This window comes from Xyrauchen texanus, chromosome 12, assembly GCF_025860055.1.
Source record: "Xyrauchen texanus isolate HMW12.3.18 chromosome 12, RBS_HiC_50CHRs, whole genome shotgun sequence".
NCBI classification, from domain to species: domain Eukaryota; kingdom Metazoa; phylum Chordata; class Actinopteri; order Cypriniformes; family Catostomidae; genus Xyrauchen; species Xyrauchen texanus.
The window spans coordinates 17,763,698-17,789,789 of NC_068287.1; the positions used below are offsets into that span (position 1 = coordinate 17,763,698).

Here is a 26,092-nt window from a genome sequence, read left to right on the forward strand (position 1 = left end):
GCAGCTTGCAGACATCCTGTGTTTCCACACAAGGTAACAGGATAGCTGATAGAAGAGCTGGCCATCGATGAGAACACCAAGTGTTTTATTTTTTAAGTTCCTCTTTTTCACTAGCAGTTAAACTATTTCAGAGCACCTACTGTATGTTAGCGAGAAAACATAGGTTTGTTTCTAAATGTCCATCATTGTAGACATAGTGTATAGTGAACATCCTCAAAATCAAATAAAAGTTTTTAATTTTGTCTCAGCAGCAGTAAACAAATTGGTTACAAATGTATAATTAAAGAATTTACAAATTCATTTTAACATTTCAAATTATACAAAAGAATACAAATATTTAATATTAAAAAATACAATCTAAAAAGGGACCATATATAGGCCTACTAGAGAACCTCAAATTAAATTTATGAGGTATTAGAGGATCATGACGATATAGACAGTCCTTTAAGGTGAAGTATGTCATTTCTGAAACACTAGCGGCACCAAATGCAATTGCAAAAATAAACAATGTTTTCAAAACAGCTTTCTGAATACACCCTTCATCTGCCATTGGTCAAACAAAGATAAAGTCCGGCCTCCAACTCACGCAATTGATTGAGTAACGTTGTTTGGGCGGGTCTAAGCGGGTAGTTCAAAACAAACACAGGATTTTATCATGCCACTGAGAAACAGCGTCTAGTTAGTTTTCAAGAAAATTAACATTTGAATAACTTATAGTTGTTTGTGCATATTAAGCTGGGATAGAATAAATTATTTTCAAACTAAAATACATAATTTAGTTTTAAAAAGTAATTAAAAAACAGGCAAATTAACAGAATGCTTGCAAATTATATTCACAATTTTTACATTATAATTTCAGCACCACCAACCAAACTAAATGGGACTAAAAAGAAAGAAAGAAAATGAAAAAAAGTAATCTGCCATCACAATAAATGGCACTGTGACAACAAGAGGAGATAATTCAGTACCGATGAAATTTTACTATTGCTTATATTATTCTGCCTAAGGGTGTCATATTAGTCAGAATAATGCGTGGCAATAAATAATCTTTAAATGTGTTAAATGTGTCTTCTTGTGATGTGTGATACAGAGGTAATGGATGGCTGTGCACAGATGGCTACATCTCCCTTAGTCTATTTGTAGGACTGTGGCAGATACCGGTGTCTTCAGCTGCCTCTCTCTGCTGGCCTTGGCCACAGTGCTGTGGATCTCTGCTTCATAATCCCTGGCCTTGGCCCTCAGTTTGGCAATGCTACAGCAGCGAAACTCCTCTGGACTGGACACCTCTGACCCCTCCTGATCTCGCATCCTCTGAATCATGCTGCTCACAGCACTACGAATAGCCGATGATGAGGGTTTGGGCCAAGTGGGGCTTCCTGTCTCCTGTTTCCTGTCCCAGCATGGGCTATTGCTCCCATGAATCTCTGGAGCTGTGCTCCTGTTGGACGAGTTGACCGGTGTATCATCATTGTCAAGACTGACGCACAGCTTCTCTGCCTGGCTCTGGAGCTTCATCTGTCTGCGCATTTTAGCCCTGCGGTTTTGGAACCACACCTAAAGTAACAAAGAATATGCATTTTTTCATTTTCCATTGTTTGCAATTTATTTATTTATTTATTTTGAATTAGTAATGAGATTCAATTATGCAATGTATAGTGTAAAAAGTGTGATTGTTACCTAAAGAAGCCAATTCTACCTGATCTGTCCCTTAAAATAAGTTCATTTAAATGTTATCACATGAAGCACATTTTAGGTTAACATTACACTGGAAAAATTGCACTAATTTTAACTGTAAAAGGATGTAAAAATACTACAGTACAAAGTAATTCATTTGTTAATGGTAGCTACCTTAAATATATGGTAAAAATAAAAAGTGCGATATCTTTAACAAGACGATACATTTAATTTTATGGTAAAATATTATTTAAACATTTTTTGAATTATAAAATATAATTTTACCTTATAATTAATGGTAATGATTTAAAATATGTTTAACAAGAGAATATATGTACTTTTTACAGTAAACTATATAATATATAAACAAAATTATGGTGAAAATGGGTGAGGACCTTGAACATATGTATTGGTCATTGCTCCTAGAAAGGCCACTCTTGATGAAATGTTGTGACCTTTTGTAGTTACTACGGTGATTTACAATACATTTTAAAGTGAAAAGATTTTTATAGTTCCAGAAGGTTAGTATATTAAGTTTACATCATTTAATCACATAACCATAAAATAAAAAACTTGACTTCTTAACTTTAGCATTTGGTTAAAGGTTAAAGACTTAATATTGGCACATATTAAAAAAGAAAATCAAACAATAATTGTTGGACCCTATGCTTAAGACTCCTAGGTGTCATTTATGGGTGGAACATGTCCCTACATTTTATGCCATGCAAATTTTCTGCCCACCACTTTTTGAAACCACTTTTTGAAACAACTTTCATTAGTTAAGTGCCTAATGCAGAAGAAACATCCCCATTTCTTGAGCAAGAGTTTCCAATTAATTTGTGTGCATTATAACAAGTGGTGACCCAACATAGGAGTTTGTTATTTTTCCTGTTTTGATGAGTGCTCGTTGTGGCTGTTATCAGTGCCGTTGAGTGACAGCTGGCAGTGAGGTCCTCTCGTGCACACTGATGCGTGATGTACTCGCTCCACTGTTCCGCAGCTTACACTCTTTTCCAGTTAAATCGCAAAGCAAAACGCAAACAGATGTGTCCCCGCTGATGATATACATCCAATGACTACAGATGCAATTTTCATTAAATTCAAAAGTTATTTTAAGGTGGCTTAGAGCCCGGAACTCCTTGTACTAGAAGTTTACCATGAGGCCAATCAGTCATTGTGGATAAAATTTACTGATCTATTTATTTATCCTTTGACTCACAAAATCCCAGTACTGACAGTGTTACATATGGATCAAGTTATCAAATTAATTGTGCAAAATATTTATTGGAGCACTTAAATTTGTGATCAAGAATGACTATCAAAACAGTAAAATATTATTTGACTCTATCTGCACATAAATAATATTCATAAACTCATGTAACTTACACCACTGTGTATGTCAAGACCCCTGGTGTAGGTATTAGTATTGCTCTTAGTATTAGTATTAATAGGGGCATTTGAACAACTGGACAAGTGTCTGGGGGGGATGAAAAATACTACTTAAATCGTCCATGGAACATCTATAGGAAATATTTGTATAACATTGTTCTGTGCATCACAACAGTAAATGAGATTGGAGTGACAGCAACCTGTACTCTGGCCTCAATCAGGTCCAGTCTGAGGGCCAGGGCTTCTCTCATGAAGACGTCCGGGTAGTGGGTGCCCTCGAAGGCCTTCTCCAGCTCTTCCAGCTGCCAGCTGCTGTAGTTGGCCCGTGCTCGCCGCTGCTTCACTGGCCGAGGTTCATCTGGAAAACGAATCACAACCACCAATTAGACAATTGCCAGAGGCTGACAAGGAACTAATGGCTCTAGATTGCATAATTAGAGCAGCGTTCATTAAGCCCTCTTCAGCAGAGCCGGATAATTGATTGTTAGTTATGAGTTGTTAGCCAATCCTTTGTAAACATTTCCAATCCTATTAAATACTGTTAAATGAGGATGGACAATTATGAGAGAATATGACTCATAAATGGACTCTCTTAATGAACGCTAGACATGTGACTTGTTAAAGGCATATTACCCAAATAAAAACAACACCTTTGTGGGCCACTTAGTGTAACTTGTCATGAGGCACGATATATTTCTTTTAGGCTCTTCACCACACTACACATTATATAAGATGGAGATCTCTGTTCTCAAATATATTTTATATCTCTCAAATATACTTTTTACTCAATAAATAATGTAAATCAATAGGCCTATTTAATGTCTATTTACTTATTAGTAAGTGGCCTTGTAATCCGGCGGATAATGTATAGTCAGAAAAATCATCTCCTTTAGGGTGACCCTGAAATGATCATCTGACTCACTACACATTATCCATTACTTATTGAAGTGTTTGCTTGCTAGTTTAAGGTTTAAATGCAAAAAGCTGTATGTATTGGCTGCTTTGTTAGTCAAAAAATATTAAATTGTTAAAGTAAATTAAAAATTAACAATTAAATAATAAAAGATCCTATAACAAACATGACAAATGATTACAATGTGCTCACCCATATTCTCAGCATGGTGCCCTGCGGCCTGAGTGGCCAATATCAGGGCCTGTTTGCAGGGCTCCGGCTGCAGGTAGCTGCGCAGGAGTTCGTAGCTGAGCAGGGGCCCAGGTATGAGGATCGGCGGTGAGCTCAGCCTGCTGGGGAACACTGGGAAGAAGTGTGCAGCCGAAGAGTGGAGGACTGCAGGAGATAGAGACGACACCAGGTGCCCAGTGCCAAACATGACCCCCGTTCAGTAAGGTCCTGTCGGTCCAAAGGTAAGACAAACTCTGGTGGTAGCTCAAACTCAGTCCAGAAATAGATTAAGTTGATGACTTCTTGAATAACAGATCTTCTGAGAAAATGGAAGAGAACTTTTTAGAATATCAGAATTGTCCACAAGCGTAATGGATGAGAACATTTCATTCTCCATACTAAAGACAACTTTTTTCACCTGTGTCAGGTGTGAGTTCCACTTTCATGGATGTCCCACCCTCCTCAAGTCACATGACCCAACTTTGACCATCAATCCCAGTAAAACTGGGCTGGGTTTGAAGCAAGCACCCAATCATAGGGGACCATTGATTCCATGGTTCATTTAAGAGAGGTTTCATGCAGCATCACTCATGGCCATGATGACGCCTAATGCTTTCTAATCCACACCTCAGCAGCACTGAAAAAATAAATGTGTAACATCCCCCATTTCCATTTGGGGAGGGGTAAGCAAAGGTCTGTAATTCTGAAGTATTTCATAGACAAGTTCAGGCACTCATCAGCTTCTGTGTTCACTTATAAATATGACAAATCAGACATTTGAAATTGGAGTGTGGCAAGAAGATGAGAAAAATGTTCTGTTCCTGAGTCTTGAACGCTTTTAAAGACACGTACAACAATCGGAGAGGCCTTAATCATGTACATGGGTTTAGGCCTTAAACAGATGGATATTAAATCATTAAGGGAGAATCAAAGGTTTCACAGCTGAGAAATGTTCAATAAGAAAACCCAATACAAACAGAGCTTTAGCTGAAACCTGCAGAGAGCACAAACAAACAGTCTCTGTTTACACGGTAAACACATCAAACTAATTGGCCCACATAATTGACATTCATTTACAAGCCCATTTGTGGCATTTGGGTGTTGGAATGACATTCATTTGTGATATAATGTGACTGAATTAAAAAAATCCTTCAGGAAAGGCTTTGATGAGTTTTTACAACCAGTGTGCTTGTCTTTGAAAAAAACTGTTAGTGGGGAATGGAGAATGTGTGGCAACTGGGAATTCTGCTGTCAGATTAAAACCAATGCCTTTGTTCCAAAAGACGTCTAAGCCTGTTATCTCACTCAAAGCCTCCTTCACATTAGGAATAAGATCACCTGTCCAAACAAGGTGTATTGTTCAGGCCTGAGTTGAGGACAGAGTTCACCAACAGTGGTTCTGGGTCATGGATCTCTGGTCTTTGAAAACAGATCACTTTTCCAACTAATACTGAATTGTGCTTAGAGTGGAATGCAAAGCTATTCATTTCAACATGTCAAACGGGTAGAAGAAATTCAAGTGTCGCATAAACACATACTGTATTGTGACAGAGAATTATGGGCCAATGACAAATAAGGATGTTTGAGATTCTTTAGAATGCATATACCAAGGTCTTAGAATGTAAAAAAACAACAACAAAAAAAAAACAGATAAAGTGGTGTAATCATCAAGTAAAAACTACTGTACTTAAATAAAATCCTTACAGTTTGAAAACACAACTATATTATAAAAGAATCAAAGATCAAAATATCATATTTGTCATGTCGAGTCATTTTAATTTGTATAGCACTTTTCACAATACAATTATTTTAAGCAGCTTCACAAAAAAATAATACTGCAATATTGTAATTATTATTGGGTAAGTTACTTTAAAATATTAATTCACTACAAAATGCTAATTATTTTTCAAAAAATTGTAATCAAATTACTTTACTATGTACTTAATTGAAAAGTAATGAAAAAGTAAAATGACTAATTACTTTACATTTAAGTTACTTTCTAAAACACTTAATGTCAAAATAATGTCTATATTTCTTTCTTGTTCATTGTTACACACAAGTCATATACACAGCACCTCATATTTCTCCTCCTGTATGTATCGTCACAGGGCCATAATTCATATATTCTACCTAAATAATATATTAGAAATAAACATAACCCTATAATGTACTTAAAAGTAATTAAATGACTTTAAAGTCAGTCACTGTAATCTGATTACTAATTATGTTGTCATTGGATTACACCCAACACTGACTGTAATATATAAAGAAAAGGCCAAAATGAAAATAATAATCATAATAATAAATTAATGACCATACTGAACAAACAATCATGAGGGTCTTCAGGGGTCCTCTTTGCAATATAATTTCCATTTTGATGGTTTCCTTGACACTTGAAAACCAAATGTCTTTGTGTTTATCACAGTGGCAGACAAAAGTTTTTAAAGATATTAATCAAATTTTAAAATAAAAATGCTTATTTAAAAAAAATAAACTGTTAATAAAACACTTGCTGTTTTTTCAAGAATTTCAGCCTTTTAATGGGACTCTTTTTACTACAGTTAAAGTCAGAAGTTTACATGCACTTACATACATACAGTCATTAAAAAAAAAATGTAACCATCATTTTATCCACTCCACAGATTTAGCAAACAATAGTTTTTAATTTTTCAACAATTGTTTACAGAAAGATTGTTTCACGTTTCCATCACAATTCCAGTGGGACTGTGCTTTTAAGAAGCTTGAAAAATTAATTAGCTTCTGATAGGAAGTGTTCTGAATTGGATGTGTACCTGTTGATGTATTTTAAGGCCTACCTTCAAACTCAAAAGAAGAAAATCTAAAGAAATCAGCAAAGAAAAAAATTTTTTTTAAAACCTGTGCACATCACACATCTGTACAAACAATAACATGCAAGTATAAACACAATGGGACAACGCAACCATCATACCGCTCAAGAAGGAGATGTCTGCTGTCTGTCATTCTGTCTCCTAGAGATGAACGTAGTTTTGTGCGAAAGGTGCAAATCAATCCAAGAACAACAGCAAAAGTCTTCGTTGTCATATGGAGTTTCATAATGCACCACACATTCTCAATTGGAGACAGGTCAGGACTGCAGGCAGGCCAATCTAGCACCCGCACTCTGTGTTTACACAGCCAATTACTTGTAATCCGGACAGTATATGGTTTGAATTTGTCCTGCTGGAAAATGCAGGGACATCCCTGGAAAAGATATATGTATATGTTGCTCCAAGATTTGTACATATCTGTCTGCATTCATGGTGTTCACACAGATGTGTGAGTTACCCATGCCATGGGCACCGACACACCCCTGTCCCATACAATCACAGGCTTTTGGACCTAATAACAGCTTGGATGGCCTTTTTCCTCTTTGGTCCAGATAACAAGATGGCTTTGTTTTTTTAAATGTGGACCCTTCAGATCAAAAAAACACAATTCCACTGTTCTACTTTCCATCTAAGATGAGACTGAGCCCAGAGAAGTCGGCAGTGCTTCTGGACAGTGATGATGTATGGCTTCTGCTTTGCATAGTAAAGTCTAAACTTGCATCTGTGGATGCAGCGGCGAGTGGTGTTTCTTGAATCTTTTAAGTATATTGTGTCCTGTAGAGGATGAAATGCCCAAAATCATTCTAATTTGTCTTTAGGGTACATCATTCTCAAAATGCTGGATTATTTGCTGAAGCATCTGTTGGCAAAATCACAAGTCTTGAACGATCCGTGCTCTTGAAGGTTGAGGCTGTTTTTGGATTTTACTGTATACAGTACTATGACACAATTGCCTCACCTGTTTAACATCTCCTGTTTCACATCGCCTTATTATTTCAACTCATCAAATTGTTATTAGTCTTAAATTGCCCCCGTCTCAACTTTTTTGGAGCGTGTTGCAATCATCTGATTTTAAATTACTGTACATAATTTTTTTTTTTTTAAACATGGAAAAAAAGGCATATGTGTAGTTGTATAATATATACGAAGGGTGAATATAATTTACAAATCACTCCTTTATGTTTTTATTAGCCTTTTTAATATTGTCCCAACTTTTTCAGAATTGGGGTTGTACAAATTTCAATAAGTTTTTAAGAAAAGCATTTTTAAGGTGTGTGTAGAACCAAAACGACTGGTGACACAATAACGTTTCAAAAAGTGTTCAGTAGATGATTCATAATTTGGATCTAGATGTTCTTACTGAAAGCATCACCCTCAGAACATCTGCTTCACTGGTGCTGAAGGATGAATGTCATCATGATCTCTCTGGGAACAAAACACAGGTGCGTCAATTAATTCGCTGAAACATTTCACCTCACAATTATCTTCAGCCAGCCTCTATCCGCTAAGCAGATCAGACTGCGGAGAGATTTGAGAGCTGTCACCAGCATCAGTTAGCCGCTAATCCCAAGCTAACTTTGATCAGATCCAGACATTGACGGCACACAGCTGGCCCGATCTATGTTCAGTGAGTCACTGACTTTGTAGGCCTCAACTGCATGGAGGACAAAGACTCTTCAGACACCTGTCAAAACATCAATGGATTTGAGTCCTACCTGTTTTCCTCCTGCAATATGAATGGTAATTACTTGTGGGTTTTTTTGTTGTTTTTTTTGCATTAATAACCTGGCAGAATTCAAATATGGTGGGCGGTTACTGGCCCAAAATAAAGAGCCAAGCCCTATGATATTGCATTATAAAATTAGATATTGCAAATTATATTCAAAAGAGCCCAGTCTCTATGATATTCTGGTCCCTAGATCTGGGTTTTCACCCATTTCATCATCTACCTGTAATAAGGATCTAAACACAACTTTAATATATCAAGGTAAACAAAGTAACTCAAAATACAAAGAAACAAAAATGCAGGGAATGAAGCACAGAGCATAAGGTAACACATTTGAAGACTGACAAAGAAACAAATAAGACCTGGGGAAACAATCAGGGTAAATCAATCGTAAAATGAAACTACAAAGGACTACAAAACTACCACAGGAACGGGGAACTAAACAAGAATTTCAACATAAAAGTCTAAGCACAAACAGGGAATATGTGACACTACCAGGTGAAATCTGTTAGTAATGTAAATTAGAAAAGGCATAGCTCAGATCTACTTAATAAGTCAGATGATTGAAAGTATCATTATTTAGCACAAACCGTGCACAAAGAGCAATGGAAGTTAGGGTTAGGGGTTTGCTCGCAATGTCAACAGTCCTTACAGGTCTATATTTATCTTTTTGGCTCACAGACTGTGTGCAGTTGAACACATATAGATAGGCTTAAAATACAGATAGAGTATTAACAGTGGACTATAATATTGGCAGGGTAATGTGTCTCTATAGCATATAAGACCAATTGAGGCTCAAAGTGTTTGAGAGAAAGAGTGAATAATTAAAGCAAATCTTTGAAACATAAAATAGTTAGAAACAACCCAAATTTAAAGTAATTTTGTAGCAAATATATTGACATCCATTGAGTCTTGTGTGTGACAGTTAATGTCCTACTGACACCAAGATTTTTCCCTTCAAAATGACTTAAATTTTGTCTTGTTTCTCACCTAAGCCTATCGCATGCCTTCAGAAGACTTGAAATATGACACAAAAGTCACATGGAGCACTTTTTATGACACTTATGAATGCTTTTTTAACTTTAAAATGACTGTCTACTGTCATTGTATTGAAAAGGCAGATATTTATTTTCCTCCTGAGACACTAGCATGACTGCTGTGTGCATTTCCCATTCCCCCTTTTGATTTGTACCTAAAAGCCCCTAAAACATACAAATATATATGTATGTTGGCATTTCTCAATGGATTCAGTGGTCCTCCCCGCCCCCTGAGAATCAGGAAAGAGAGAGATCAGGGAAGGAAGGGGGAGAGAGAAAGAGCGAGTGGGAAAGAGAGAGAGGAGAGAGAGAGAAAAGTAAACGCTCTTCTTCGGCTCCATTGGACACTCCACCCACACAAACCTCAGCAGTTCCTCCACCTCCCAGTGGATGGCAGCAGGTCCTCTGGCCCCTGGTGGCCGGCAACGGCTCCTCCGCTTCCTGGCAGACGGCAGCAACTCCACCGTCCCCTGGCGGATGACAGCGGCGAGGTCGCTCGGACAGCGTGCCCTTCCTCCTTTCCCAGGTTTTGGCACCAGTGTAACAGTTCAGGAAAAGATGATGTGGGAACCAGAGTAACAAACAACAAGACTTTAACACAAACACAGAGAGGCCATGTGCGTCTCTCTCTCCCTGGCATCCCGGCTCTTCTCATGTCGCCCTCCCGCTCAGTGCCGGCCGTGCATCCTCACGGCACGGCCACGGCCTCCTCCTCATCATCTCAACTCCCCTCCCTCTGTTTGAAATTAACCAGACAAACAGATAGTCCGGCCCCAAACTCCTGCCATTGGTTGAGCCAAATTCTGTAATGTCAGGCTAGTCAGGGAGCTTAAACTTCGCATTGTAGTGAAAGCAACACATTTACACTTTTGGTGGGAATCAGCCATAAAAGGCTTACTTACTTACTTATTATTAAATGAACCAGGGATAAGAGAGTAAAATAATTAGGAGTGAACAATTGACACACTTGACCTTAAATTTAAATTTAACTTAAATTAAATATTGAGATAGTTATAACTAAACCACTTTTTAAATACTGCATTAAGACACAACTGGACTAAGAAGTGTTTACACAAGCAAATAAAATAAAAAATACAGAAGTCAATCCACACAGTCTATAATTCTGGCTTTGAAGTGATCAAATTCTCCTGAGGATATGCTAGGACAGGCTCTTGGATGACAGAGAAAGGGAACAATGCATAATATCATTAATACACATTCGAGTGACACTTAAGAATACACAACACCTGTAACACCAAACATGATGGATGACTGTACACGGGAGTCATGGGAAAGTGTGCTTTAATTGGCTGACTATTCGTTTAAATTTTTTGTCTGAATACAATTCCTTGTCCAAAGTGAAAATTAAGATCAATTGGCCACTCTAATAGGGTTCTTCAGGTGAGTCCATGCAAAACAAATTTGAATCTTTCCCTTACAAATAAGGACAACAAAGGGATTCCCATTTAAAAGGATATGTGTAAAGATACATCTATTTTGGTGATCACCTATCTTTAGAGGCCCTCTATTTCTCTTTTTGGTCATTTTATCTCTCAGGGAGTGAGCTAATTGGTTTAGTCTTGGATCACTGGCAATGGGATAAACCTGAGAGCCCAGGCTGCTTTTCATGTCAAAACCTTCAAGCAGAGCGGCTGCGATCCAAAAGCAATCACACTTCACACTTCAAAGCGCCAGGGAAAAGGGAAGCGAGAGCCGGTCCACATATTTTCCACACTAGCCAGGCACAATTCATGCGTGGAGGAAGAGGAGATGATCTAAGGCGAAGGTGCTGTTGAGGAACACAGAGCCGACAGGTGTGCATGGGCAGGTAGTGGCACATCTCAGTCCTTCCCAAAGCTGAGACATAAACCCTTCAATCTTCTCTGCTAGACTCTTAACGTTTGATGACAACTCTCTTATTTGTGGTCACTTGCTGGTAGTTCTGGATTAAACCTGTATTAAAATTTACCTTGGTTGTCATAGCTTTTATCAAAATATCAGTTACTACAGTCATTGATACTACAATAAAACTTTGGGAACTTGATATTAGTAAAAAAAGAAATAGTTTGACAAAGGTTCCATGGAATATTTTACATGTCAGTGCTATTATCTAATCAGCCAACCATGTGGCAGCACTGTAATGTATAAAATCATGCAGATAATGGTCAGGAGCTTCAGTTAATGTTCACATCAACAAATAGAATGGGGAAAAATGTTTTATCTCAGTGATTTTGATTGTGGTATGATTGTTGGTGCCAGACGAGCTGGTTTGAGTATTTCTGTAACTGCTGATCTCCTGGGATTTTTACACACAACTGTCTCTTGTTTACTCAGAATGGTGCTATAAACAAAAATCTAGTGAGCAGCAGTTCTGCATACGGAAATGCCTTTTTGATGAGAGAGGTCAACAGAGAATAGCCAGACTGGTTCGAGCTGACAGAAAGGCTACGGTAACTCAGACAACCCCTTCTGTACAATTGTAATGAGCAGAATAGCATCTCAGAATGCACAACATTTCGAACCTTGAGGCAGATGGGCTACAACAGCAGAATATCAGGTCGGGCACTTTATTAAAACTATAGTGTTCCTAATAAAGTGCTCAGTGAGTGTATATTACATTGTGTGAAACAAATCTTCAAAATAACAACAATAACAACATAAAAATAAAAAAAAATATTCAGTATCATATTATAATAATAAACTTGACTGGACAATAATAAATAATATTCAACTGGATTCATAAATATAAATGAGTGAAGTTTTCTTTTTTGCACACCCTGTTCATTCACACATTTTTGGGGGAAAAATATATGTGGGTAAATATTGCTTTTTATTACTGTATTGTTGTATTGGTACATCTAAATTATAGTGATCATATAATACATTAAATTAAATTTAGTTAAAGCTCTGGAAAACATCCCTTCATTGGGCATTTTTATGAGTGCGCAAAGCGCAGCGCTACGGCTGTGCGGAACGTCTTATCCAGTTTTCGTGACAATGCCAATTCTAAGCACAATTTTAGTGGCAGCGCGAAGTGCAGTGGTTGTATGTGTATGTGACAGGGCAGAGGGCAGGGCCGTGTCATGATTCTGCACACTCGGCCCCTAATCAGGATAATTAGCCCTCGAGAGGGATTAAGGCAGACTGGAAGCTGCAGTGCAACACCTGTGTGTGTGTTTGTCTTTTTGGTTGAGTTTTACATTAAACTATTATTTATATTGTCAAGCCAGTTCTCGCCTCCTCCTTTCCATTAATCCCTTTACAGTGTACAAACTGGGGGTGTACTGTATATAAATTAAATGGCACAAAGCGCAATTTGCTTTTTTCCTGCAAAATAGGCAATTGCACCAAGATGTTTCAAAAGCATGTCTGTTTGTAGCACAAAGTCTAAATTCAGTTCCTTCATTTTCAGTTTGGAGATTCCACCAGCAGGTGGTAATAAAGTGTATGTCCAAACTTTGAAAATAAATTGAAACAATCAAATTATGTCCACAACGATCAGTGTTGTAGCCATTTTATGAAACAAAAATGTATGAGATTTGTGTTAAACTATCTGTAGGTCATGGTTTATTTCTCAATTATTATTATTATGTTTATATTCACAATTGTATGTATTGTAGTTTTCCACTTGTTGTCGTGGAGTGATGTTAAGTCTGTAAAAGTAGCTGGTGGAAGAAGTTGGAGTAAATGTTTGGATTTGGTATGATTTTTTGGAACACTTCTTTATTTTTGATTATATTTTAATTTCAATTGAAGTGTGATTTGAATCTATATATGCACTACTAAGTTCTTGTGAATTTGATATCTCGGTTTATATCACTTGTGGAATGGACTATATAACAAGATGCAAACAGTGGCAGAGAAGATCCTCAGAATTAAAACGCACATGACCCAGCCCATTAGCACTTTGCATACGCAGTTTCGCCAAACCCATTTGTGCCAAGACTTAGCGTATGCTAGCCCAAAAATACCAAAACTTCATGACCATGCCCATTGACTTTGTGTGTATGACTTATTGCATAGCGTTGTGTTAAAAGCTAGCGCTCTTAAAATAGGGACAATTATCTTTAACTATATATTTTTATTTCATTTAACATTTTGAATGTTATATCTGAGTGGTATTTCTGATTAATTTAAATTATGATTTAAAATCACTTTTATGTAATTTCTGAGCAAATAAACAATTATCAATATACACCGATCAGCCACAATATTAAAACCACCTGCCTAAGATTGTGTAGGTCCCTAGTTTTAATGTAGTGGCTGATCAGTGTATATTGAATATCTTTAGCAGGCTGAAAAAAAGAGATATAATTTTTGGAGATATATCGCCCCACCCTTGTCAGATGGTGAAAAGGAGCCCCTGATTGGACAGTTGCATAAGAGCTCGGAAATTGTAGCCCTGCTCGGACCTGAACATTTGAACACTTTTCGCATGAATTGAAAGAGACTGTGTGAGAGCTCCCAAAGCCCAATATTAGTGCCTGATCTACCAATAATGGAAATAATAATAATCACCTTAGCTAGCCACTTTATGTTAGTTTGTCGTGCAAATCTGTTAAAACAGGTATTTATTAATAGCCATTTTTAGTGTACAATCATATTCAAACCCTATACACACCATCTAACCCACACAAACTAATAACATATGTCCATGTTAAACACTTGGCAGTAAATCTTTTTCATAGCAGGAAGGGGATGCCTCTTGAAAAAGTTAGCGTTTGTCATTATCAATAGCTCATCGGACTCATTCACCGAACCAACAGCTCCACCCAACCCATTCTGTCACTCATCTTCGTTCCACCTCAGTGCAAGCCAGCCTATGAGAAATTGCCTGGGAATCTGACCAAAAGCATCTGGGGCAAGTCAATGAGAGTTCAAATTACAGTTCACAGTAGTGAATTTAAAACACCAATGGCAGTGGGCAGAAATGATTTTCGGTGTCTTTCATTAGTACATCAGGGCATGATAAGTCAACTGCTAAAGGTGCTCTTACAACTCATTCTAGTATCATGTAGTGGGTGTGCAGTTAATACCCACAAATCATAGACAATAACCGCTTCTCAGTCACCGCATTTAATGGGTCCATATTAGTTCCCACGACAGACCCTGCCTTCCTTAGCAGTTTATCTATCCTGTTGGCATCCACACCTTTAACACTGTTTCCCCAGCACTTCCAAGTATATAACATGTTCACCATGTCATCATCCTCCCCCCTGAATTAAACTGCAGTGAGAGGTTCCTTCTTTCTCCTAAAATCTAGCACCATCTCCTTTGTTTTTTCCACATTTAACCTTAAATTATTCTGTTCACTCCAGCCAACAGAATCACCAATAACTCCCCTGTATTCTCCATCTTCACCCCTTTTCACACATCCTACAATCATGGTGTCATCTGAATTTTTCTGTAGGTGACAAGTCCCAGAGTTATATTTGAAGTCAGTGGTAAAAAGTGTAAATGGGAAGGTAGCCAAAACCATCCCCTGTGGAGCCTCAGAATTACTGACCACCACCTGATCTGACACACAGTCCTGCAGCCGAACATAAGGTATGTAGAGTATATTTAAAACATGGATTACGTTAAAGGGATAGTTCACCCAAAAATGAAAATTCTCTCATCAGTTACTCACCCTCTTTCCATCCCATTATTCACTTGCATTTTCTGAAAATCTTCATCCACATTTGTGTTCTGCACACACATCTGGGATGGCATGAGGGGGAGTAAAATCTGTCTGTTTTATGTGACGTGACATGCACCCCCTAACAAGTCAATGAACAAAGAGGAGATATAGACATTATTTTGAATTTGTTGAACTGAAAAGCTTTTCTGTGAAAAGTATTTAGTAAGGGGCTAACTTTTTTTGGATTAAGTAATCCGTAAAATCAGTAATCTGATTACAATTTTAGAGTTAAGATAATGGTAAATGGCCTGCACTTATATAGTCTATATGCCTTTTTAACCTTAACGGTATTCAGAGAGCTTTACACTGTGATTCATTCACCCATTCACACACACACATTCATACACCATGCAAGGTGCTAGCCTGCCATTGGGAGCAATTTGGGGTTCAGTGTCTTGCCCAATGACACTTCGGCATGTGGAGTCATGTGGGCCACCAACCCTGCGATTAGTGGCCGACCCGCACTACCAACTGAGCCCCACCCCAAGAGTACATTTTTCAAGCGTATCCGTCCGTGTCCTTCAAGATGACAAGGAACAACCACTCCAAGTAACGACCGCCTTTGGATCATAATGCGATTCTACTTTTCAAATCCTATGTGATCACTGCATGATTCAAATTGCCAGAAAGACTTTTAAAATATGACATATCATAATCGGTTACCTATTAGCTTAACAATTGCTAGCTTCTCCTCACTGTCACTGCATAGGTCAGGGCCATTTCTAGGCACCACTTGCTGGAAAGAGTAGTTCACCTCCTCCCCCAAATCTATGCCCTTGCTTGTAGTAGTCTTGCAGGAGGCAGACCCTTCTTACTTTTTTGAGCAACCTACACAACACTGGTTATGAAACACCTAGCAGGTGCAATAGGACTGATTAAGCACATCCAAATGATGGTGAAAATTGACTGCAGCGCCTCTAAGGAAATTAGGAAAGCGTTTAGTCATAACACTAAAAAAGATAATCAAGACATCTAGCCTTTGTGCAAGGATACAAATCAGTGCTTAACTCATACATCAAAAAAGTTTTCATACAAATGTGAACAAATGATCTGCCAATTAACTTCCAACAGAGTTTTTCTGTCTAATTTTTCACAGAACGTGAAGGTTAGATGGGTGGCAGCTATTTTCTTTGACGGCACAATTAGGAGAAACAAATCAAAGGAGGCAGCATTAAAAAACTTTGATGAAGTGTGAAGTCCCCCGCATTCCACTTATGACATGTTAAAAGGAGAGCATGCATGAAATCTACTGGAGAAGGAAGCTCCTTTCATCAGGCAGACTTTGCTGCGCACGCTGTCAGTCGTGGCGGAGGACTGCGTTCCCCTGCCACCAGTGCGGGCATGTCCGCCATTCCCCTTCTACAATACACAGATAACCCGCTTCCTCAGCCTCCACTGCAACCAGACACCCACACACTCATTCTCAGCCCAGCTCTAAACAGCCTGCCCTGATGCACCCTTCAGACAGGGGTCTTTGGTCTGTGTGATTGAACAATTACCGCCATGGTTAATTTAGCCGGAGCTGTGATCAACGCTCACCGGCATGCCGGCTCACTGTTTTTCTTCTTTCCCCCAGACTCCATACAGAGGTTTTCAGATGAGATCAGTGACACTGGACAAGAACAACTTGCACTTTCATGGCAAATAGACTTCCATCACAGCATTTGTTGCATAGCTGAGATCTGTCAGGGATAAAATGTGAAGGAAGGGGGGCCGAAGAGCTCAGACTCGCTCATTTGCAATCATGCAAAGAAATAGATCATAGCCTTCCCTCATTTTCCTACAAAAAGTGTTATTTTACCAACAATACCAATCTTGTTGTGTTCTCAAAATAGGAAAAGTTGTAAAAGAGAGACAAAGATTACAAGAAAACAAAACTACAAATAAGATAAGTGTTTCTATGACTCATTGTTTTATTATTTAAAGCAGTAGACAAAAAGACATATGCCAGACAATACTCCCAGTAGACACAAATTATTGAAAAATAAAATGCTCCTTAATTTGATGTTTTCCCAAATATGTGAATGTCCAGCTCTTCAGGTTTATATCAATGATTACAGGATGAAAGTCAGCAGTGCATGACACCTCGAGTTATAGTGAAACTCTGTGTAACATTTTTAAAACGGAAGTCTATGTCGTCCCCTCCATGCGCAAGACTTTCATGGATTCTGCTATCATGGAACTTGTGTCGATCTGACCGTAGATGCCCACTAAAAAAGCCTTATGGAGCAGAATATCAGCATGCTCTGAAAAAAAGAGAAAATGACATGAGAGGTTTTTCCTATATAATTTAAGCAGAAAGAAATGTTTGAAAAAAAACTAAACTAATTTTTACAGTAATGCACAATCTATGGTGCAAGGTATTATACCAAAATAAACTCCTGTCATGACTGTAATTCTGGTAAACTTGGTAACTTTCACATGATGGGGACTGTTTACATAGAGAAAAATTACAGGAATTACAATATTTTGGTAACGCATAACCAGAAATTCATCCACAGCTAAAAAGCGATTTAGACAACTTTACAGCTCAAATAACACATTTCCGTTAGGAAGAAACAATATAAGCGCTTTAACAAAAATACAAGCTGCCTATTTCTGCGTTTAAACACTCTGGAATGCCTTGCCCCGTAGACTTTCATTATAAGTGCATTACTGTAAATCCAATTTGAATCTGCTTTTACAAAATGAGAGTCAAGCCCATTTTATTTTCTGTATTTTCATGTAACAACATGCCATAGATGCTGTTTTAGTAGAGTTTAAGAAGTACTGAACCCAGAACATTCTTTTAAAACAAACTCATTTAAAAACAAAACAAAACATTGCTTCACTGAGTAAGGTCAGAGCCTGTTTGTATACCTTGACAGAGGAGCACATATTCAGGCAGGTTCCTCAGTGCTGTCTGTACCACATCAAAGTTTCCACTGCCCAGACAGTACATGAAGGTTGGTAGGAATTCAGCAGCCAATCTAAAGACAGCAAAGATAATAAAGAGAGTGTATTTGTACATGGCATTTAGATTTGATGTACATTATATAATCAATATACTGTAAGGAAGTGCCATCTCACCTCGGGATGTTCTGCATACACCGCAGAGCCAGACTGAACGCCATGTTGCGGCACACCTCTTCAGGCGAACTCATCAGTCTCTGAAGATCATTCTGATAATACATAACAGGTTAGTTGTACTTGTTTTATCTTGCTATTTTTTTGTCAATTGTGCAATGTAACAATGTACTTACAACAAAATACTGAATGATTTCCGGATTCCTTTTGGATTTCTCATCCACTTCAGTCAAACCCTCAAACACATCTAAAAATAAATAATTAAATGAAAAGTTTGTTAAACAAATCATTTTTATAATATGAAATAAATAAAAAAATATCTTAAGAATTTTATTTTAAATATTTGCAATGAATTCTAGATATAATTGTTTTTTTCTTTATTTTTTATAAATGTAATTATTATTTTAAATGTTTTACTATAAATACATGTAATTTATACAAATACTTGCATAATTTGCCGGATTTAAAAGCGTCATCCACAAACATCCCATTCCTATCCTTTGCATTTTAAAAGAATTTTGATTAAATGTCTTTTAGATACCGATGGACGTGTAGTACTATCAATTCCATTTCTGTATGAGCCACTTAGTCTACAGAATAGCTTGTTAGGAGGCTCACCCTCAATTGCTTCTCCTTTGGAGATCTTCTTTAAGCACTTGGTCATGTCAGCTGCAGTCAGAGGCACGGAGGCTGAGATGTTAACCAACGGGAGGGAACCTGAGGATAAATCCTCAGCTGAAAAAAAGACATAGGAGGTTTTTCCAAGAAGAGCATCTCTCATGTTTTTTTGTTTTCACTGATGTGGGGTGTTAGGAACCCTACCATCTCTGTCCTCAGCAGTGCTCTCAGAGGAACAAGACTTCACAGGCAAAGTCAGTCCAGCAAGCAAAGACTTGAGCTGAACCAGGTCTGGATTCTCTGTGGAGAGTCCCCTAAAAGAAAAACAAGGTAACTGTTTAGAGTAAAAGCAATAAGTTACAAAATAAGAGTAAATCAAAATTGAGAACATTGAGATAATGCAGGTTTGAGCTACACAAGCAAAAAAAATTCTTACTGAAGAATATCCGAGTGTTTCTGAAGGAAAGGCACAGCAGATGCTGCATCATGGGTAATGTATTTTTGAATGAACTGCACAAATTTGTTTATGATCAGCATACGAGATGATCTTCTAAAGTTCTGCAAGGATAACACATTAAAAACATAGAAGAATGGTTCCCAACATAGAATGGCTGGTACAGTTCAATTAAAAAAAAAAGATCTTTTTTTAGCAGCTTGGAAAATTCAAGAAAATTATGTCAAGCCTTTAAAAAATTAGCTTCTGATAGGAGGTGTACTGAATTGGAGGTGAATCTGTCGATGTCATTTAAGGCCTACCTTCAAACTCAGTGTCTCTTTGCTTGACATCATAGGAAAATCAAAAGTAATCAGCTAAGACCTCAGGAAATAAATTGCAGACCTCCACAAGTCTGGTTCATCCTTGGAAGCATTTTCAAAACACCTGAAGGTACCATGTTCATCTGTACAAACAACAGTACGCAAGTATAAACACCATGGGACCACACAGCCATCATACCGCTCAAGAAGGAGACATATTCTGTCTCCTACAGATGAACATAGTTTGGTGTGAAAAATACAAATCAATCCTAGAACAACAGCAAAGGACCTTGTGAAGTTGCTGGAGGAAACAGGTAGATAAGTATCTATATCCACAGTAAAATGAGTCCTATATCAACATAACCTGAAAGGCTGTTCAGCAAGGATGAAGCCACTGCTTAAAAACCACCATAAACCACCAGACTACAGTTTGCAAGTGCACATGGGGACAAAGATCTGACTTTTTTGAGAAATTTCTTCTGGTCTGATTAAACACAAATGTAACTGTTTGGCCATAATGACCATCATTATGTGTGGAGGAAAAAGGGTGAGGATTGAAAACTGTAGTCTGGGTTTTATATGGTGGTTTTGGAGCAGTGGCTTCTTCCCTGCTGAACAAACTTTCAGGTTATGTCGATATAGGACTAATTTTACAGTGAATATAGATACTTGCCAACCTGTTTCCTCCAGCAACTTCACAAGGTCCTTTGCTGTTGTTCTCTGGGACTGAGTTGCACCTTTTTGCACAAAACTACGTCATCTCTAGGAGACAGAATGCATCTCCTTCCTGAGCGGTATGATGGCTTCGTTGTTCCATGGTGTTTATACTTGCATGTTATTGTTTGTACAGATGAACGTGGTACCTTGAGGCATTTGGAAATTGCTCCTAAGGATGAACCAGACTTTTTTCTGAGGTCTTGACTGATTTATTTTCATTTTCTCATGATGTCAACCAAAGAGGCACTGAGTTTGAAGGTAGGCCTTAAAATACATCCACAGGTACATCACCAATTGACTTCAATTAGCCAATCAGAAGCCAATAGGTTAATTGCCTAAAGGCGTCACATAATTTTCCAAGCTGCTTAAAGGCACAGTTAACTTAGTGTATGCAAACTTCTGACTCACTGGAATTGTGATATAGTCAATTAAAAGTGAAAAAATCTATCTGTAAACAATTGTTGGAAAAATTACAAAGCTAGAAGGAGATGTCCTAATCGACTTGCCAAAACAATGATTGACTGATGAGTTTCTAGAGAAAGATGTTTCTTTTTTGCAATTTTTGACCTGATATTAGCCTTAAGTGATGCCCAGTCTATTGCATATTGTGGCAAGTCATAAACAAACACAAAGACAATGTCAAGCTTCATTTAACAAACCAAATAGCTTTCAGCAGTGTTTGATATAATGGCAAGTGATTTTCTAGTACCAAATTAGCAATTTTGTATGATTACTCAAGGATAAGGTGTTGGAGTGATAGCTGCTGGAAATGGGGCCTGTCAAGTTTTGATCAAAAATGACTTTTTTTTCAAATAGTGATGATGTTTTTTACATCAGTAATGTCCTGACTATACTTTGTGATCAGTTGAATGCCACTTTGGTGAATAAAAGTAACAATTTCCTTCCGAAACATCAACATCTGTATATTATTCCAAACATTTGGCAGTTAGTGTATGTATATGTATATGTATATGTATATATATATATATATATATATATATATATATATGTATATATATATATATATATATATATATATATATATATATATATATATATATATATATATATACACACACACACACACACACACACACATACACAGAGGGAAAAAGGCTTATACTGCACTTAAACTTGGATTAAAACCTTCAAACCCCTGATTAAAGTCACTTTTAACCCTGAATTAACATTTAGAGACATGAGGAGCTCATAACTGTACTTAGAATTGTACTTTCAAATCTCAAAATGCATCTAAAGCCTTATGCATAAATAAACAAATAAATATATGTTGTAAGAGATCGTTGTACATGATGGTAGGGAGTCCGTGTTCCCTGTTCTCTATACCTTTAGAACTTTGATGAAGGAAAGCATACAGTCCTGCAGTGCCCTCTGGTGGTCAGAGTGGAACACCAGTGGCTGCAGCAGCTCCAGGATGGCCAGAACATCACTGAAGAAAGTCAGATGGTTCTGCTGCCTAAATTCCTGCAGGTTCAAATGGATGCGGCCATGCAGGACAGCAGCGATCATGGGCAGGTGTCTGAAAAAGATTATACATACATGCGCATTTCATTTACTTTACATATTTACAAGTGAAACATAATATTCAGCTGGAATTATTGTAGGGTGGGATGTGATTGTATCCATTGGAATTTCACTGTAAAATGTAGTAGGCCTATTTTGCCCTGCAAATGCAAAACACAGTTATTAGACATTTTGTGAAAATTTAGTTATGACTGAAATCAGGTCTCTTTGCTATGTGATGTGAAAAAAGGTTTAGCTCAACTGTACTCCGCTTTAGAGAAAAATGAGTGTGAACATTTGATAATCCACATTTGGATGGAAAATCAAAAACTTTTATCAAAAGCCATTTTATACCAGTGTTGGTGCCAGAGACGGATCACTGGTATTAAAATGAATGGGAGAACTTGGAACACCCAACAGTCAAGGGATGTAGCAAAGGAAGTCTTCCGAATTGATCATGTTGATTTTGGGTGAGAACAGACCAAAATATAAAATTTTTCACTGTACATCTTGACAGCAATTTCCTTGGCGATCATGATTTCAAGCTTGATTTCTCTTCCTATAATGGCATCTAGCACTCTGCAGATGCATCAAGCACGACGAAGTGTAATCATGCTTTATATCATGATCGTGCCTAGAGACTGATATGACAAGATGTACAGTGAAAAATTTGTTAGATTTTGGTCTGTTCTCACTCAAAACCAACAGGATCGCTTCCGAAGACACTGATTGTCACTGGAGTCATATTGATTACTTTAATTCTGCCTTTATCTCCTTTTTGGAGCTTCAAAAAAACTTGCATTGTGTGGACCAACAGAACTGAACTATTCTTCTAAAAATCTTAATTTGTGTTCAGCAGAAGAAATAAAGTCATACACATCTGGGATGGCATGAAGGTGAGTACCTGTAAATGATGAGAAGATTTACATTTTTGGTCAAAACAAAAATTGCTTGATTTTGATGAAACATTATTAAAACAATTATTTTAAAATAAATTATGCAAAATAAGAACAGAAGTGGTTACATTTTGATTTCATGTTTAAACAAATGCATCACTGCTTTACAAAACCAACCACGACTTTTAAAGCATGTCCGATTCTTAAAGGACTATTCTACGTTCAATACAATTTAAGCTCAGTAGACAGCATTTGTGGCATAATGTTGATTACCACAAAAATTTATTTTGACTCGTCCCTCTTTTTCTTTCAAAAAAGCTAAAATCTGGGTTACAGTGAGGCACTTACAATGGAAGTGAATGGGATCAATCTGTAAATGTTAAAATGCTCACTGTTTCAAACATATAGCCACAAAACATAAACAATATGCATGTTAACATGATATGGTAACATTTTATTTTACAGTGTCCTTGTTACATATTTTATATGTATTTCTAGTAATAACAGTCAATTATGCGTAATTACAAGCAACTAACCCTAAACCTATGTATATGTTGTAAATGAGTAATAATCAGTAATTACTTGTGTAATTACACTGTAACAAGGACACAGTCAAATAAAGTGTAGCCCATGATATTAGTGTTATAATATTGCTTACTACTACCCTTTTCTGTATATGTTATAGCCAATTTTAACTTTTTTGCCATGACAATGTATTGTCAACAAACCCTAAATTGACGGTAAAAACAACTTTACAGCTCAAATAATACACAAGTTTTAACAGAACAATAAATGTAAGACCCATCATAAAATTATAAGCTTCAAATGTCGGTCTTCAAACCCTCCAAAAATTGTCCCCATTCACTTTCATTGTAAGTGGCTCACTGTAACCTCGATTTTTGCTTCTTTTTTTAAGGAGATACGAGTCAAAATATTTTTTTTTAGGTAACCAACATTATGCCACAAATGCGGTTGACTGAGCTCAATTCAGTGGTGAGTTCTCAGGGCCAGCAAAGCTTTCTCTGCTGGCGTAACATGCCTAATCAATTAATATTTCAATCGCTTTCAACTCCTAATTAACCTACAAACGAATAGCAAAAAAACTAAAAATGTATCCGATCAGAATGTATTCCTCAATGCTTACAAGCAAAGTTTGAAAACTGTTTCACAAATCGCATGCCCGAAGCGGCACGTGAGTCTGAGCTTCACCCCCTCAGGCCTTCAGAATTTCCACAGAATCCCTCAACAGTGCAAATGAATGCGCATCTAATGTCAGATTGTCAGATTCATCAGCCAATCAGATTGATTTATTTGTTCTTGGTGGGTGTGATCTTTAGGATATGTCCCTGTCCAGGCCTTCTAGCTGGCCTTGAGTGACATGACGCTTTAAGTGATGTAATTTGAATGCGAAGAGCGCAAGATCTTGCTGATGAGTCGGCTGTCATCACTGCTGGTATTGCTGTTGAGAAAGAGATCCTTATGGATTTAAAAACCTGAGATGTTCTGCATGACCGTGTGATTGCTTAATTAAACAGGAAAGGAGGACTGATTTTCACTTCAAGTAAACTGGCAATTGATTTTTGCATTGTTATAGCAACATCAGGAATTCTAAGTGTAAATTAGGCTGCTTGAGCATTCAGTGTTGGATCAAGTTTTGAAAAGTAGCTGTGTACCCTGATGAAACAAAATTTATTGCAAGCTAAATTTAAATCGCAAATATTATTAGAGAGTTCTTTCTCGGTATTAGACCTCCTTGGTTCTGGCTTTCATGCGTGATCATGTTTTTAAAATGTCAATTGGTATTATTAGTTGACTGCACCGTAATGTATGATACGTGAAAACAGTGTTTTCTTAATGGCATGAATCGCAATGAAGGACTAGACTTAAAATACACGGGCTGCAGCTGGCTTAACTTAAATTGAACACTGAATATTCCTTTAAGCAAAACCAAACAAACCTGAGTAGAAGCACCGGATGTGACACAGCTAGCTTCCTGCAGGCCAGATTGGCATCAGACACACGGTTCTCTGCTGTTTTGGAGTCTCCTGTGTCAGCTAGCAGACTGATGAGACGATGTACTAAAACATCCAACTGTGTAAAAAAACTAAAGTATTAATCTGCCCAAACACTGTTAAAGGCAATCTTATGATCTTAGGTGTCAAAAGCTGCATTATTTACCTTGCAGGTGCTGCCATCGGCTGCTCCCTCTCCGCTCAGTGTGGTCTCTGGTAGGCGGACGTGTTGAATGACCTCCGGGAAGTTCAGGTAGATCTGCAACAGCAGCGTCTGACACCTCTTACTCATTATACTGCAAAAACAGCATAAATAAGAAGTTGAATAGGCACAAAGTGCTCAACACACAAAATTTCATAAACAGTTGCGACTATGAAATGACCTAATGTTATAATAAAGCCAGTTAAAGGAATTTTCCATGTTCAGTACAAGTTAAGCCCTAGGCATACTTCCATTTTGACATGAACGCTCAGTGTCTGCGTACAGTCAAATGCGAGCCAGCCAATATATACTCCATATAACTGTGCGTCCATACCCAGGTGGATGGCACATGCGCGCTACGACTGCTATGTGCTATGTTTAGACCCATAAAGATTTCTTTATATTCCCTGACTCAAGTTATACAAATGCAGGTATCTCCAGACCTCCACACACCTTATGTTGTCTAAAACCACTGATGTTGTTTTTACCTTCCCTCCTGTTATTTAGCGGCGATTGCATCATCTTATAGCGCTTCTTCGTGACAGCAACGGCTCAAAATGTTCGTTTTGCCAATTTGTGGACCCACTAATTAGTGCAAATAACTACAAGAGCTTGCGCATTCTGCACGCTCAAATACATGTGGTTAGAAATATCAGGCTGTGCGTGTTCAGTACTCACACACTAATGGCGAAATTTTTATTATTCCTGTATGCGTGAAATTGGATATAACTTCACAAAGAAAAGGTTAGTAAGCAATGTTATGACACTAAAGTCATGTTAACATGCATATTGTGGCTTTTCTCCTGAAACATTGAGTATTTTAATG

At 37.5% G+C, this 26,092-nt stretch overlaps 2 protein-coding genes across 2 annotated transcripts in view; both read right to left on the reverse strand.

Moving 5' to 3' along the window:
- Positions 1-1,074: 1,074 nt before the first annotated feature.
- LOC127652482 (paired mesoderm homeobox protein 2-like) lies at positions 1,075-4,394 on the reverse strand. Its single transcript, XM_052138626.1, has 3 exons — positions 4,169-4,394; positions 3,264-3,421; positions 1,075-1,554 (listed from the first exon to the last, which is right to left on the reverse strand). The coding sequence occupies exons 1-3, from the start codon at positions 4,392-4,394 to the stop codon at positions 1,129-1,131; spliced, it is 810 nt and encodes a 269-aa protein (XP_051994586.1). The 3' UTR covers positions 1,075-1,128.
- A 12,981-nt stretch (positions 4,395-17,375) lies between these two features.
- ints1 (integrator complex subunit 1) overlaps positions 17,376-26,092 on the reverse strand; it is a 39,145-nt gene continuing 30,428 nt past the window's right edge. Inside the window, exons 39-48 of the mRNA XM_052139831.1 lie at positions 25,231-25,360; positions 25,010-25,143; positions 21,980-22,172; positions 19,599-19,720; positions 19,367-19,476; positions 19,163-19,279; positions 18,721-18,791; positions 18,548-18,639; positions 18,338-18,447; positions 17,376-17,724 (exon numbers count right to left, since the gene is read on the reverse strand). Of these exons, the coding sequence (XP_051995791.1) occupies positions 17,609-17,724; positions 18,338-18,447; positions 18,548-18,639; positions 18,721-18,791; positions 19,163-19,279; positions 19,367-19,476; positions 19,599-19,720; positions 21,980-22,172; positions 25,010-25,143; positions 25,231-25,360 (1,195 nt within the window). The 3' untranslated portion in view covers positions 17,376-17,608. The remainder of the gene's footprint in view (positions 17,725-18,337; positions 18,448-18,547; positions 18,640-18,720; positions 18,792-19,162; positions 19,280-19,366; positions 19,477-19,598; positions 19,721-21,979; positions 22,173-25,009; positions 25,144-25,230; positions 25,361-26,092) is intronic.

Bases quoted from the DNA above. Each gene is read 5' to 3' on its own strand.
- LOC127652482 (XM_052138626.1), bottom strand. From the start codon at position 4,394: ATGTTTGGCACTGGGCACCTGGTGTCGTCTCTATCTCCTGCAGTCCTC. The intron at 3,422-4,168 runs GTGAGCACATTG...TTCGTTTTCCAG, and splicing joins GCACCATGCTGAGAATATGG to ATGAACCTCGGCCAGTGAAG. The intron at 1,555-3,263 runs GTTGCTGTCACT...TTGTTACTTTAG, and splicing joins TGATTGAGGCCAGAGTACAG to GTGTGGTTCCAAAACCGCAG.